The 15,417-nt window shown below is 38.1% G+C and overlaps 1 protein-coding gene and 1 long non-coding RNA gene across 3 annotated transcripts in view; one reads left to right on the forward strand and one right to left on the reverse strand.

Moving 5' to 3' along the window:
• iffo2b (intermediate filament family orphan 2b) overlaps window positions 1–12,801 on the reverse strand; it is a 28,154-nt gene extending 15,353 nt beyond the window's left edge. For both annotated transcript variants that reach the window (XM_028002601.1, XM_028002600.1), the window contains exon 1: window positions 12,195–12,801. In XM_028002601.1, coding sequence (XP_027858402.1) covers window positions 12,195–12,661 — 467 coding nt within the window. In that variant the 5' untranslated portion in view covers window positions 12,662–12,801. The remainder of the gene's footprint in view (window positions 1–12,194) is intronic.
• Window positions 12,559–13,858, forward strand: LOC114135364 (uncharacterized). The gene is made up of 2 exons (XR_003593587.1): window positions 12,559–12,680; window positions 12,800–13,858. It is a non-coding gene; the product is annotated as an uncharacterized LOC114135364 (long non-coding RNA).
• The last annotated feature ends 1,559 nt before the right edge of the window (window positions 13,859–15,417 follow it).

Consider the following 15,417-nt stretch of genomic DNA (forward strand, 5'->3'; position numbering starts at 1 on the left):
GCTGATGAATTCTTGACTCACTCAGTCATGTAAACGGTGCACAGAGGACGATAATTCACTGCTGGATGATTCTTCTGCTCTATGCCCTGAGAGGACAGACAGTGTTAAATATAACCCCTATAAAGCAGAAATGACACAGACACAATAACAGCAGGAGTTTTGGTGTTGCTATGTGACAGCAACCGCCACATGTTGCCCCTAAGATGTCTAGCACCTGTCACTGTTCAGCTGAAGGCTACAATTTGTCAAAAAAAAAAAACCAGCCTCGTTTCCCCTTGTGATATATCACAGATCATATTTCAATATAGGCACTGACTGCTTAGATTATGAAAGTTGAATGAGGTGAATTTAGATCCATGATGGAAAAAATTTATGAGAACCTTTGTTCCCGCCAACGGAAAAATCCAACCTCTATTCTTCCAGCCATCTTCTGAGTTCATCGGGCCTTTTTAAATAAAATGTATGGCTCCATTACTTGTACGGTAAAGCAATTAGACAAGTGACAGATAAAAGATCGCTCCTTTTTATTTGATGTCAGGTTTTGTAACTAATCTTCCAATGAGTCATACTTTTGCTTTCTTTGATGCTTCGGCATAGCATGTGCATACATGCCAGGTTAAAGTGAAACATACAACACTTTGTCATGTTCATGCTCATATTTGTGATGTATGGATGATATAATATATGTTTTATGTAATACACCATAATAGGTAATACACCTAGGCAAATTAGTATATTATTGTTTAGTGGAAGGGAAGAAAGTTTCAAATTTTTTGCCAAAAGTCAGTGGTGTGTACTTGAAGTCAGCCCATTATTTAGGCTTATGCTCATAATAAAAATTGATGGCAACCAACTTCTTCAACGGAGCCAAGTTCAGAGAAATCTTCAATGCAAAAGACTTGATATTAGAGAAGAGCTTCACCTTCCACCAGGACCACCTCCCTGAAAATACAGTCAGTGCTAAAGCAATGATAAAGCTCAATAGTTTAGATCAATGCATGTATGTGTTTTAGGATAGCCTAGTCAAAGCCCATATCCAATTGTATCTAAGCTTGATGCATGTTGCAAAGAGGAGCGGGCAAAAATGTTAGTATCAAGATGTGCAGAGTTGACAGAGAGACACCCCCAGGGATCGACTTGCATCTATTTGCAGGGAGAGGTGGTTTTACGACTCAGGTTGTATGATATGAAGGCATAGCACATTTCTAGAAAATAAGAAAACCAGGTTTCCTTTTCTTTCCATGTTACAACTATGCATATCTTTGGGTTGGTTTGCCTCTTGAAATGATAATAAAAGAGATTAAAGTGTGTAATGTGATTACATCTGAAAAGGTTGCTTTATACTTTTTTCTTCTTTAATTTGTCTTTTAAATTTTATATGCTTATTGGGTCCAGTCTAGTGACCCATGAAACATGATGAAAGGAAGAATTGGATTCAGTCTGTTAATGCAAATACAAACAAAAAGTGTTTTTTCGATTTATTATTAGATATAAAACTAATATATTTCACCTCAAATATGAATATATAACTCAAAATAAATATTTAATGCAAAGCTGAGTTGGATTACGGCTGTACCTAGACAATTACTTGTGTGGTTTACAATATTGTAACATTTTCAATAGGGTAATAATATTAACCTGAGATTACTGTGGACAGTATCTCCCAGTCATTTTGCATTAAGTAATTTACTGCTGCAGGTTTTTATTACAGCACAATTTAAATGTGGATTTAAATGCCAAACAGGAGATTTTTGTTAGAAACATATGTACTGCTGATATTTTTCCAAATGTGACATTCATGTGTGTCCTAAAACATAGTTAAAGATGTGTTCGCAGCCGCATGGTTTCACACATAAAGCTTCTATAAGCTTTGTTTGTGTCAGAGGATCTCAAGTATTCGCAAGCAACCTTAAGTCATCACATACCCTAAGCTGCTTTAAACCCTGCCTCCATGAAAAGACTTCTCATGAATTTCCAAATAATAGGAGCTAAAGATACAGGTTCAGGCAAAACACCAGCACTGACTGCAACACAACAAGCCACAGTTCATTTAGATTGGATGTAAATCAGGGTTCTGATGTTCTTTGGAAAGCTGCAAAACCATGAAGAAGTATTTAATAATCAGATGGTTTGGTTGAACACCAACAGATTCACACTTCGCACGAACGGCCTGATGGTGTTGCAACACGTTTAACTCCTATAGGTCTTGAAACATTACCAAACTGATTTTTTACTTAAAAACAAAGGTGTGTTTATGGGTGTGTGAATGAGTTGTTATTGTTTTCACCGCAAGGATGAATTATTACTCAGCTCCCACAGCCAGGCCAATCCAATTTTATTTTTTTCTGGCCTGAGGGCTGATTAGCTAGAAACTCTTTCAAAGAAGAGACAAACATTTAACTGCTTCCAAGTAATAACAGGCAGTTTAAACTAATAGATTCGACCTGGGAGTGGTGTCAGAAAATCGGATAATTACATTTGACTGTTAGTGAAGGCAGTTATTCCTCCAACTGCAGAGACATGCCAGAGTCAAAGCACCCTAACCTAATTGTTTTTTTAGTTATGATAGCTTGCAGTCACATGTTTTGTGGGAATACCTGACAGAGTTTCTGTCAACAGGAGTATCATAATAAAATCAGAAAGTAAGACTTAACAGGATCAGTTTTTAATGCAACTTGTTCATTCTAGGCTGCTGTTTTTCTCCCTTATATCTGTTTAGCTGCATGAACGTGGGTGACAGATTTTATTTTTCCCCATCCAACACATTCCACCACTGCTCTATTGAGTTGTGATGTCAACACTTTTATAATTTATTCCAACCCGTGTTACAGAACAAGCATAATAGCTTTCAGTTTCTGGCTGACTTGAGTCACACAATCCAGCTAACTCGAACAACTAAAAAGTCCTACCAAGTGGAACTTTGATGTTCAGGGTTCTGTGATTGGAAAAGGAGCACAGACAACAAGCTGCAAGCCTGGGCCATATCTGGGAGTGACATTTCACTAGAATATAAAGGAGGATAAAAGGATGTTCGCTGCTGGCACGAATCCTCTCTGGTCAGGGTGTGTACAGTGAAGCTATCTGACAAATAATAGAGCCAAGAGACATAACTACCACACCACAATAAATACTTTCATGTGACTTTGAGTACACACACCTGTATCCTCATGTTTTAATAGAGCAAATCCAGAGATGAGACGGTTTCATTCAGGGAATACAGAATAAAATGTTAAGCATCTCAAGGTGTGAATAGCAGCTTTTTTGGAAAACTTTTATCAATGAGTTCTTGTTTAATTGTCTGGTTTCCTCATTGTCTTTATGTCTAAAGACTGTGAACTGAATACCTTCATATTTATTACTTATTTAAATACTGAAATCCTTATAACCATTAGAGTGGCACCAATGAAGCAACTGATGAGTCAGTCAACTCTCCCTTAATTCATCCTGATTGGTGATGGGTTGGTCAAATAGTAAAAAGAAAACTGATTTTTTTTTTCTACTATTTAAATTTTTTTATAAAACTAGCACCCACTGTTACTGACTATGAACACAAGTCAGCATGTACTTGAATCCCCTCTTTTAAGTTTTATATAAAATCAGATACAGTTTTAAGCATAAGTAATCTATTATAATTTATTTATTGCTAGATTTAAAACTTCCTTCTTTATTCAATAACCTGCAGTAAAAATAAATTCTTGTAATTTGCGTGCTAGTCTTAAAAAAAATCATAATTGGTCAGACCTCACACTGAAAATTGTTAGAAAATCCAATTTGTATTTATTAGGTGTATTTAATGAAAGGAGACAATAAATGCAGTTTAGACATATTGTAGTTTTCTAAAAAAAAATATATATATATATATTAACATCACTAGAGGCAGGATTAGAGGCAGAAAAACATAACTACAGTCATTTGAAATAAATACTTTATTTTGTTTGTTGATCACTGTTTTCAGAAGCTTTTATTTGGTAATACATTATATTAAAATTGGCATATTTATCCCATATTTCTAAAATAGGAGAGAGAACAGTACGTGCCATTCAAGACAGGTAGTTGGACATTGATTTTCATGAACCAGAAAACGGCTACAAAAAACTGCTGCTCTCCTAAACTTGCCCATATTTACAGTTCAATCAATATTTCTCAAGCAGTTTGAAGGAAATATATGCCACAGACAGTTTATGAATTGAATCTGTTGCAACCTCAAAATTGGTAAATAGCTTCAAGGAAAGACTCACCCAGTTGGTTGTATTTTAAGTTGGGCGCTGAGGGGCACCGAGTCAGATTTAACACCACTGTCAAGACTCTCACATGCCACCTTCCCACCGGCACAAGTGCAACATTATATATGACCCTGCTACGTGCATGTGATGGTGTGTTCAGTCCGTGAGCCTGAGGTACCTGGAAAACAGGCTTTTCCTCTGCTATAACAAGACTTTGAAAGACAGAGGCAATTGAGTGTACATGCTGGATCAGCACACATAGGTCTTGAGAATGGGGGCAAGAGTTTTTAAATCTGAAGAAGTTCCAAAGAGAGGACAAGATATTTGTTAAATTATCAAATGTCTACAATTAGAAAGATGCTAATGGGTTTTACTAACTGTGCTTACAAAGGCTGCAAGACTCACAATAAAACCTCTTGTAGTATTTTTTTTTTCACTTTATAAGACAAGTGCATTTCTGGACTTTTAAATATGGCAGCCAGCCATTGCTCTCAGTTGCATCAATACCCATGAATAATCAACCGCAGGTGCACAGCAGCAACTCCAAACATGGCAGGCGGAGTGAACTGAGAGGAAAATGGGAACAGAGGAGAAAATCCCAACAGATTACATTTCCTTTCATTTGTTTTTCCCCAGAGATGTTAAAGTTACTCACTTTTTCTAGGTTGTGATGCTTCTGTAAAGAAACAAAACCATCCCGTGACACCTCAAAAACACATCTTTATATAATTTTTTTGTCTTCTTTAAACTACCGGTGGCTCCCCCGATCACTACGGATGGATTTAACTAATAAAATATTGTTTGTAAATTTAAATATTTTCCATTTTTTTCTCAGCTCTGACCAGCTTCCCTGTCCTTGTTGAGGGACACCACAGCCCTCCAGCATGATACTGCCACCACCATGTTAAACAATGGGGGTGGTTTATTCAGGGTTATGTGGATTGTTACCTTGTTGTTGTCTCAGTAGCATTTTGGGAACTCAATAGCAAGAAAATCCGGGAAGAAGTGATAGACAAGATACAAAAACTGAGACTATCACAACTCATACAATCAACCACTCATCAGAAGTAGTATTTATACTACTCAATGCACTATTTGTAGTTAATAATACAGCATTGTTAAATTGTTTGAAGTGGAAAAGAGGATTAGGTGTGTTTGTAATGAAGAAATGTGTGCTTAGATCTCCTTCCTAATCTACAGAATAAGCTCAAATTCTCTCAAGGTTCCCTGTGGATTATGATTAATATGGGACTAACAAAGTAAGAGGGGGAACTCATGTTTATGGTAATAAAGAAAAGATCACATACTGCAGCCGTGGTTTATTTTTTATGGTACAGCTATAAGAACAGGTTTACTTTTCTAATAGATCCACTGAGAACTGTAAATATGTGTGAATATGTTGATAGCATCAAACTGAACTCTGAATCCATGTAATGAACAAGCCCTTTATGTATAAACACAGCAGCTACAGGAGCAAAGCAGCACAAAACAAAACACAAGGTCTCATCTGGAACTCTCTGTCCCAGAGAACTGAGCTCCGATTCTTTCCGTCCCGCCATATTTCAGCAGCAGGAAGACATACACTTCAAGAGGCCCCATGTTGAACGCTGCGGCTGCATGCCAGGGCGCCATGCAGGCCTGGATGGATGTCGGTGCCTCGGTGCTAGGTGACGGCTTAGAGAAAATCCCTCTCCTGAATAGACGGCCTGGCTTATAAGAAGGGCAGCAAGGAAAAATAAAGGTTGAACTGCACCTTTCTCTTCATCAGGGGACATAATATTTGTTGTCCAAAAATCTTCAGAACGATTATTCACCTAAATTTATGTACACTTCTGTCCTTCTATTTAGAGAAACCTAAATGTTGTTGTGAAAGAAGAAACTCTGCTGATAAAGACATGAACCAAGATCAAAGCCCCTAAAAACTGGCTTCGCTGAAATCTTATTGCATTGATCCAAAACACACACACATACACCCACACACACTATATTCAGCTGTATGTGAATTATTCATGCAGGAAGTAAAGGCCTGCAGACAGTTCTGGTTTGCTTTGTGTCCTGTAAGCTGCAGGCGGTGATCCAGCAGCACAATAGATTTTACAAACCTAAAAGCAGCAGTCGAAAAGTCGAAACCCTAACAGGTTTCTGTGATGTATAAAATATGACCATGGTAATATTATTAAATTTAACCTTTTTCTACATTGTAACGAGACAAATGTCACATACAATATAACCGAAAAAGATCTGTTTGGAGGGGAGAAAAGCGCAATAACACACACCCATAAACTTTGTTTAAGAAGCTTTTCATTCTATTTGAGCATTCATTATTTTGGTAGGAGTCTATCACATTATGATTTGCTAACTGTTGTCACATGCAGAACACACCCGGCCTCGGTTATAAAGTACGGCAGCTCCTTCAGTTTTCCTGTTAGGTTTCTTGGCAGCCTCCCTGAACAGTTTCTACCTTGTCTTTTCAAAAACTGTACAAAAATTTCCAGTTTTTGTAACGTCCACCTTGTCCCACATCTCCACTGTGCAAAAGAACATAAATCCTCATGTGAACTTGTCTGTATTGCTCTCCTGACTCACACTTCATGGTGACTCTTAGTACCGTCTCGATGGCGTTAGCTAAAGGATGGAGCTGAACTTCACTTACAGTTATTTATATTGAATTTAACTGGCAGACATAGTTAGTTTAAGGGTTTGCACACTTATGTGTACACTGTTGAAAGGATTTATCATGGTCTCATTTTCATAACATTATGAAAATCTAACAGGGGTGTATAGACTTTGACAGTCCCTTTATGTGTGAGTCTTTCAGTAAACCTGATAGGTGCATCCCACCCCTCTGTTCATCAGAAATGCATGCAAAAATGTACGACAAACTGTACACCATGCAGGGTGTATTCTTAGAATTGACCTAAGCTACCACTATCTACATTCATTTGAGTCTTTATTACATGCAAAGTTGCCCTCTTTTTGTCCGTATCTGTCTTCCAGTTCAGTAATCTACATAAAACAGTCCGAAACTCCCCTGTGCAAAAAATGAAACATGCAAACTCTAAACAAATCTGCGATTGAAGACAACTGTCCGCAAGAGCTTTTATCTGTTCCCCGTCTGTAGTGTGCTATCAGCTGTCAGATATGTTCATCAGTTTCAGTCAATGTTTTGAAAGCCTTTTAAACACAATGCAGGCAATTACTTCCAAGCCTCACCGACCCAAGTGATAAAGTTCATGTCGATACCAGACTGTAGAATAAGGCAGTAGATGAAGATGAAAAGTCCCAGAAAAGTGACCTTATTTATCCTCCTTTTTGCAGTTGTTCATCAATGACAGAGTCAGTAAGCCAAGTGTCCAGACACTGTGGCACTAAGGAGGCATGCAAACTAGCTTACCTGATGTTACATCTCATATAAGCAAAACATTACTGCACATACAAGCTGCTGTAAAATGATGCATCCTCGTCTTGCCCATCATCAAAATGCAAACTAACTTTCAAAGAGTTTGGAAAGGTAGTTTGCATAGCTAAAAAAAAGCCCAAAAACAAGATAACATCCTCCAGTACAATACTTCCGCCTCAACTCTCCTCTTTGTGGAGAGCAGGGAATAAAAGAAACACTGTTCTGAGATTAAAAAGCGGATGGATTAGTTAAGGATGTGGGCAAAGCTCTTAACAAAAGGTTAAAGAGCTTTCTTTTATCAGAAAATACATCCTGTACATCTGGAGCAACAATAATCCTTCGTATCTGAAAACAGATTTGGCGTATTTATTCATTTTAACAGCAGCTAATTTTAAGAAACAAAAAGCAAACACTATACAGTAACACATTTCTTCTACATAGTACATGTCCAGCCTCAAAACTGCAAGTAATAAAATCCTTTTGGTTGTGTTAAATGCATTCTGCAAAAAGACTGAAGAGAAATTCTCCAGGGTTCTCTAATCTGTCCAAGCTGTATTGTAGGCTAGAAATAATATTAAAGGCAGCAATGGTGAAGGCACAGCACAGCTGACAGACTTTAAAATCAGATGCAAATAGACTGGCAGATAATACACACCACTTATCAGAGTGAAAGTGTCCATAAGCAGCTTTGTGGTTGTTCACATTAAACTGTTCCACTTTAATGTCACTCAAAGAACAGCTTAATTTGTAATTTAACACAGGAAGTAAAAGCATGTCTTTGTCCCCATGATATTTGCAGATCTAGCAGTTTTCTGGGTTTTTTGGTTTTCTATATCCATGGTCAGTATAATCCAGACAACTATTTTTCAATAAAAAAGGCTTTTAAACTTCTTAATTCTCTCCTCGGGTTACATAACTGAGTTATGAATTAAGGTATGAATGTAGCTGGCCAGCGATCTTTTTGTGTGTGTCTGAACTTGTAATACTTTCATAAATCGACAGTGCTGCACCAGAGCACAGAGTTGGATGGGTTGGACACCCTTTGGGAGCGAGGATGCCTTACAAAGCAGTCTGTATGTGGCACAGGGAGAATCAAAGGGGTAAGGGGGCTCATGGAGGGTGGAGTGAAGGAATGACTGAACACAAAGAGCGCAGAACAGAAAGGGCACAGCAAGATGAAGCTCAGGGACTGAATCCTGAAACGTGACTGTAGTAAAGAGGATTTAGTCTGGGAGAGAGAAACAAAACAACCGGGCAGTGAGCACAGTGATGCAATTACTTAGCTTAGCGCAGGGAGTGGATTGATTACAATGATTATCAATCAATAAAAAGAACCAAATAATGTGTGCTGTTTCTCACTTTTCCACATGAAAAAGAATTCAAGAATACTTTGTAATAAAAATGTATTCAACTAAAACAAATCCTCTGGAAAAGATATTTTAACTCATAACATTGAGGGAATTTAAATTTAGATGCTTAAATGTAAAACAGGTCAGCATCATTTCTGATAAATAAAAACGTGATTAGTTCAATTAGAAAGCTTTAATAATCTGTCAAGTCAAAAGATTCTATTTCTGACTGACGGGAGGCAGATTTAGGATTTCAGGCAGGATGTTTTCTATTTGGCTGCTTCCCAGCTACTGTGGGTCATCTTCTCAAGCCGAAATGCACAAAAAAGGATATGCTAGTGTTACAGGGGAGGAGTGGGGAGGATATTTGGTTTCCCAGCATAGTAGGAGAGCACACATATTCAGGGCGACTGAGTCAGTGGCTCACAGGGAAATCAGTGGTCGTCAGAGTCGACCTCACCAAGCAGACAGAGGCCTGTAAAAATGCCTCTCTGCTTGAGTCACGATGCTGAACAGAAGCCGGAGCTTCTTGGCATGTCTTCCTCCAGCAGTCTGCCTGCCGGCGGTGACGTCGGCCAGGACGGGGAAGCTGTGGTGAGTCTTCAAGGAAACACAGTTCATATGACTCCCCAACTGAGCCATGCAAAGGAATTTCCTCCGGCTTTAACATCCTTTATTTGGAGCAGCTCAAACATAATTATGTCTGCCAGCTCTTCACTGCAATTACAGAGGAGCTTTGTCCAAATACATCCAACCAGACGTCAACTCAGAAAACACTTCTGTCATCTAGTGTCCTTTTCTTTTCCTTTTTGTTGTTTGTTTTTATTTTTATGCTTTCAAGAAGCTAGATTCTAATTATTAGTAGTTTTCAGACTAGTAGAAATCTTTAATATGATGTATTTCTAAAAACATTTTTTCAGCCAGTTCTTGTATCTGACCGGGACGCACATGAAAAAGGGTGGGAAGATAAAAGAATAAGGCTCATGGAGACAAATGCTACATCAGGCCCGTATCTAAGCCATAAAGCATTAGTGGAAGCGATAACAAGCCACAAAGTACAATAAGCAATATTTTTGATCAAATAGCAACATAACCTAGCTTAATAAGTAATAAGCTCTGAGGTCACCAAGTTCACAGAGGAATCTCTGCTAGCATGAGTCACCTGAAAGTCTTCACCACCCTACAATATATCTACAAATGTCTATCATGTCAAACCACATAATCTACAGCAGATGAACAGCTCCTGAAAGTCAATCTGGATTGTTATGGACCAGTAATTGTTTCAAAGTATCATTGTGTATCATTGTGTCATTCCTACTTTTAACTTGAAAGAAAAAAAGTGCTGGAGTGTGTGTTTTCTCTGTGTGTATGGACCAAAGAATAGCACAGTGTTGTGCCCACCCATGCAGCTGTAACTCATTATCGGTCAGAAGACAGAATCAAGGCTCCTACACTTTTCCCTCACTTACAATAAAAATAAATTCAGCCATTTGGAAACATTTTTGGTCAGGAAAAACATTGGGTAGAAAATGTTGTTTTAAAACTTCAGTTGACAAGCTACAAGCTACAAGCAACATGCGTGTTAGGAAGATGACTGCAGGCTGGCTCAAGCAAATTAATTAACCTGCCAGTATCAGCCTATAATACTCCCAGTGTTACGCTACAGTGAGCAGAACAACAAAAGGTACAACGTTTCAAAATGCTTGAACTCTTACCTTTAGCATTGATCTGTTCTATGAATATTTATAGATGACATTATTATTAATCAGTTAATATATCATTTGAGAAGCAGTCAAAATAAATGTTCTGTTTTGAATAAAGCACATTTAACATTTTTGTGTTAATGCTGTTAAAAATATTTTAGTTACAATCCTCATCCTCTCTAGGACAAACTGACAACCATATGCTGCAAATAAATCTCTGGAAATCACCTCGCTGGTGCTACAATACTCTGCCGTTCATGCTCTCTTACCACTGGTTCTTTTCACAGATTAAACTAAAGAAACAAGAACAAATGGTGTCATTGTGAAAGACTATTATATTTTTCAAGAAGCTACTTAAATTTGTAAATTTTCTAAGTCCTCCTTTATGTGTAAACACAACTCTGGTTCATGCTTTGTGCTTTTAGGACCAATTTGTTTCTGAATGATTAATAGCTTAAAGCCAAACGGCTTAGCAAACAGCAAAACATCCCCTTGAAAATGCTCCTGCATTAGAATGAAATAAGTTATGAATGAAAAACATGGATTGTCTGAAGAAAAACACTGAAAGCCTTTTCTCATGCAGAAAGCCTAATGTAATACTGCTTTAAACTGCTTCAAATCATCACAACAAAGTCTGACTCAAAACTTTGATGTACAAACAAACTAGGAGATAAACAGGACACAATACTTCATGGGAAAATCTCTAATTATAAATTTAAAAATATTTCTTTATATTTGCACAAATATTTCTTTATATTTGTAGCATTTGGCATCACCTGACTACTGAAAATAAGCCTTTATTAGCATCTTTCTTAGTACTATTATGTTCTTTAATATAATGCAGCACTGTAAAAAGAACAAATATGTGGAGCGCTGTGTGGCTCAGTTGGTGGAGCATCTAAGCTGCACATCTTCCCCTTCTCTCCACTGTTTTCTGTTCATTTACTGTTCAATAAACGTAACTAGAACCTAAATAATCTTTGAAGAACAAAACCCCAAAACAAATATGTGAGACAATAAACATCCTTGAATAGAATGATTCAAACTTTAAGCTTAAGGTAAGTGATTGACTTATTCAGATGAACAGACTGACGCGCGTCTTAAAACAACTTTGAGCCAAACCTTTCCTGGACGGCTTAGCAACACAGCCAGGTGTTGTGGGATCAAGACCGGGCCAAGAGGTCACGTAGCAGTCTGGTCTGACCTAGAGTAGATTGAGGTTGCTGCTGCTGGTGGGTGTTTGGCTGAGTTCAGAAAGCCAGAGTCACCCTGAGTCAGAGCAGTCATTCAGGGCCAAATGAGGACAGTGAGAAAAGTGCAGATGTGAGCCAGATTTGGGCCAGTGTGTTTTTCTCAGGTTTGATCGCTCTGAAGTCCATTCAAATAGGAACAATGCTTTAATAGGTTTTAATCTAAGACAAAACTGGGGTAAAATGAATAATCTATAAATCTGACTCTGACAACCACAAAAATCACATAAAGCAAAGACCCAATAAAGAAATCCTGTCTGACTACTCACTTTCTCTTGTACTCGTCTCTCTCTCGCTTCACTTTAGCCAGCACGTTGTACAGAGCCCTCACTTCTGGGGTGATGGTGTCGATCTGCACCCCGACTCCGTCCGGGTGCGTCCACGTCACCCCGGGGCCGTGCAGGGTCTCGAAACGCTCTCCTTGCCTCCGGATGTGGGTGAAACTCCAAATGGTACCCGGCAGCCTGGACTCGGGACCGTCGGTCTGCACGGCGACCTCCCGGCCGAACGGGTGTCGGCACTGCGGCCGCTGCAGAGCTTGCTGCAGCTGGCTCTCCAGCAGCTTGTTCCTCCGCTCCAACTCGTGGACTTTGGCGAGGAAGCACCGGAAGCGCAGGTTGAGGGTTTTTAGCACATGGATGTTGGAGCCCAGGTCGTTCCGCAGGGCGCTGGTCACCGCGCCGGAGCCGCTGCAGACCGGACCGAGCGGAGGTTCGCAAAAAAACAGGGAACTCATGATGAAAGATAACTAAAAAGTAATAACCTAGCAATGGCTTTCTACTGTTTGACTGCAACAAAATAACCTGTTGTTAGTTATGTCTGCATTTTCCTTCTAATCCCCACTCCCACTGGACGTTATCTCCTCACAATGCAGATGCTGAGAGCACGGAAGATGGGGGGACCATCACTGTCACAGCTGGAAGACTCTAACATGGGCTCCTGCAGCAAACACCAACCCTAAAAAGTCCTTTAGGAGCCACAGAGGGCTTCATCTCCTGACGGAACCGAAGGTTTGACGCAGATCGAAATAATAAGCACCAGCCTCATTCCTCGTCACCCTCATGTTTCTTGTCTCCGTCTTTGTCCAGATCTGCTGATGCTGCCGGCCGACTGAGGAGGAGCTTTCTGTCCTTATCATCCCCCGGTTCACCGCGGCTCTACCCAGTCTCCATGCGGCGCGGAGGGGCAGGATGCAGCGCCGCAGAGCCCGGCCTCTCCATGGATCATGTTGCAAAGTGCTAAACTCGGCACTATCACCTTATCAGCCCCTCCCACATCCCTCCCAAAGCCTCTCACTCTGTCTCCATGACGAGACTCAGCCAAGGCTTATAGCTGGACTTCAATATGGCCATTTCATTTTGATTTGTTACGCATTTTTTGTTCAGAACATGTATTTTAGAAGTAATTCCAAGTTTGATTGCTTCTCATTAAAGAAAAGTAAAACATTAAAAATGATTTTAAATTATATCATCATTCTAAAATTTGCTGTATGGTTATAATAAATGTAATAAATTGTTTTCTACATCCAAAGAAAGCAATTACCCACAAAGGTTTATATATATATATATATTCCAATATTTTGTCCCATAATTGCATTCAAAGCAAAATCTGGGATGGAGAAGATAATATTTACCCATCAAAAGTCACCATATATATGAACAAATACTAATATTTGCCATGTCAGTTGCATTAAACACAAGTTTATTAATAATAGGGTAGGTACCAGAATTTCTTTCAATACCGTCGTTCCCATAAAACCAACTGTTTTGAATTGGACAATAATAGGATTCAACGGGATTGCACTGAATTTACATGCATTGTGCAGAACTCGATATTGTATATTAGAATATGAATTAGATCAGTTTATTTTGACTATTAAGTGCTTTGTATCACTATGGTTTTCTTTTGAGAATAAACTATTGATCCCACTTTACAACTCTCTTTGGTTGCATTATTAAATATCCTATGGAAAATATAATAAAAGCATTCAACTTTGACAAAATAATGGAAATGTATATTAAGAAACAATGAGTTTTCAAGGTGATGGCATCAATATTTACATTCAAAATAATATACGTTCACAAATGAGACTTTCCCTATTTCCCTATCGTCTCATTTGTAAATGAACTTCCCTATCATCTCGATATTTGTGAGCAGCTTCCCTGTTCCTGTTGAAGAAGAGTTTCCACACAGGATCACAGTGCCACCATTATGTTTCATCATTTGGTATGTTTCATATGTTTCATTGTGGTTAGAGTGATGTTCATAATCTATTAATATTAAATTGATTTGAAGCACATGATGAATGTGATTTGACTTCATTATACTGAGAGTACAGGTGGATGCAACTGGATTGTGCTGAATTTGAATGAGTTACACTGTACTGGAGTGTGTGTGTGTGTGTGTATTTGCAAAAGTAGAGTCCTTCAATTTTTGCTGTGTAGTGCCACTTCACAACTATTTCTGACTCATACTTCACTTCTTAAAATATAATATGAATGTTAGACGTAGATTCATCCAACTTCCATTTTTGTGTTGTCCCCATAACACCACCATTATATCCCACATGTATATAATGGTGGGATATATATCATGCAAAGAGCTTGGTCTACAAACTCTTTGCATGTATACCAAAAAAATAGCCAAAACTGTAATTGTGCTTAACTTACACTGGCGCATTTATTAAGTTTTTCCATTGTCTTCTAATTCTGGACAACTATGCATAACATTTATTGATCTATAATATAATATCCGGCTAGCTATTGCAGGATAACGGACAATCCAAATAATGTCCCAAGATCTATTTGTTTAATTTAGAGAGTAAGAAACATTTATTCATCTCACTTAATTTATATGTAAACACACACAGACAATCCACACAAAAGTCCATTAATATTACTCAAAACCTAAATGGAGTGTGATTTTCCAGTTGTTTAATTGTTATGCATTTTTTGATAATTACCAACTCTCCTACGCATTATACTGTATTTTTTTCCGTTTACCTTACAGTTTCATTTATCTTCCTTTTAAATGCTAATTTGTACAGTGATTTTTACTGGTACTGATTTTTATACCTTTTGAGTGTGGATAATTAGAAAACTGAGAAAAAGCATAAATCTACACAAGTGTTCTTTTAATAAGAAAATTGCATAGGTACTGACTTTTTTCCACACAGCCTTTTTTGTCATAGAGTCTGAAAATTATTTAATAATAAATAAAAATTTATGTGATTGTAGCTTGTATTAAATAATGCCACAAACTGACTCCGGCCAATGAATTTGAGTAATTACGTTGTACACATCAAAAGACACCCACAAATAAAAAGTCCCAAAATACACAAAGTAGAATTAAGTTATTTGATAATAAATGTAATATCTTACACTTGCACCCTGATGGTTGTGCCTGTCTTGTATCACACGGACAAAGTAAAACTCTTTAAAGAACAATAAGGGAAAATAACATATATAGTACAAATATTCTAGACTACTTTTT

This window comes from Xiphophorus couchianus, chromosome 20, assembly GCF_001444195.1.
Source record: "Xiphophorus couchianus chromosome 20, X_couchianus-1.0, whole genome shotgun sequence".
In the NCBI taxonomy this organism is placed as follows: domain Eukaryota; kingdom Metazoa; phylum Chordata; class Actinopteri; order Cyprinodontiformes; family Poeciliidae; genus Xiphophorus; species Xiphophorus couchianus.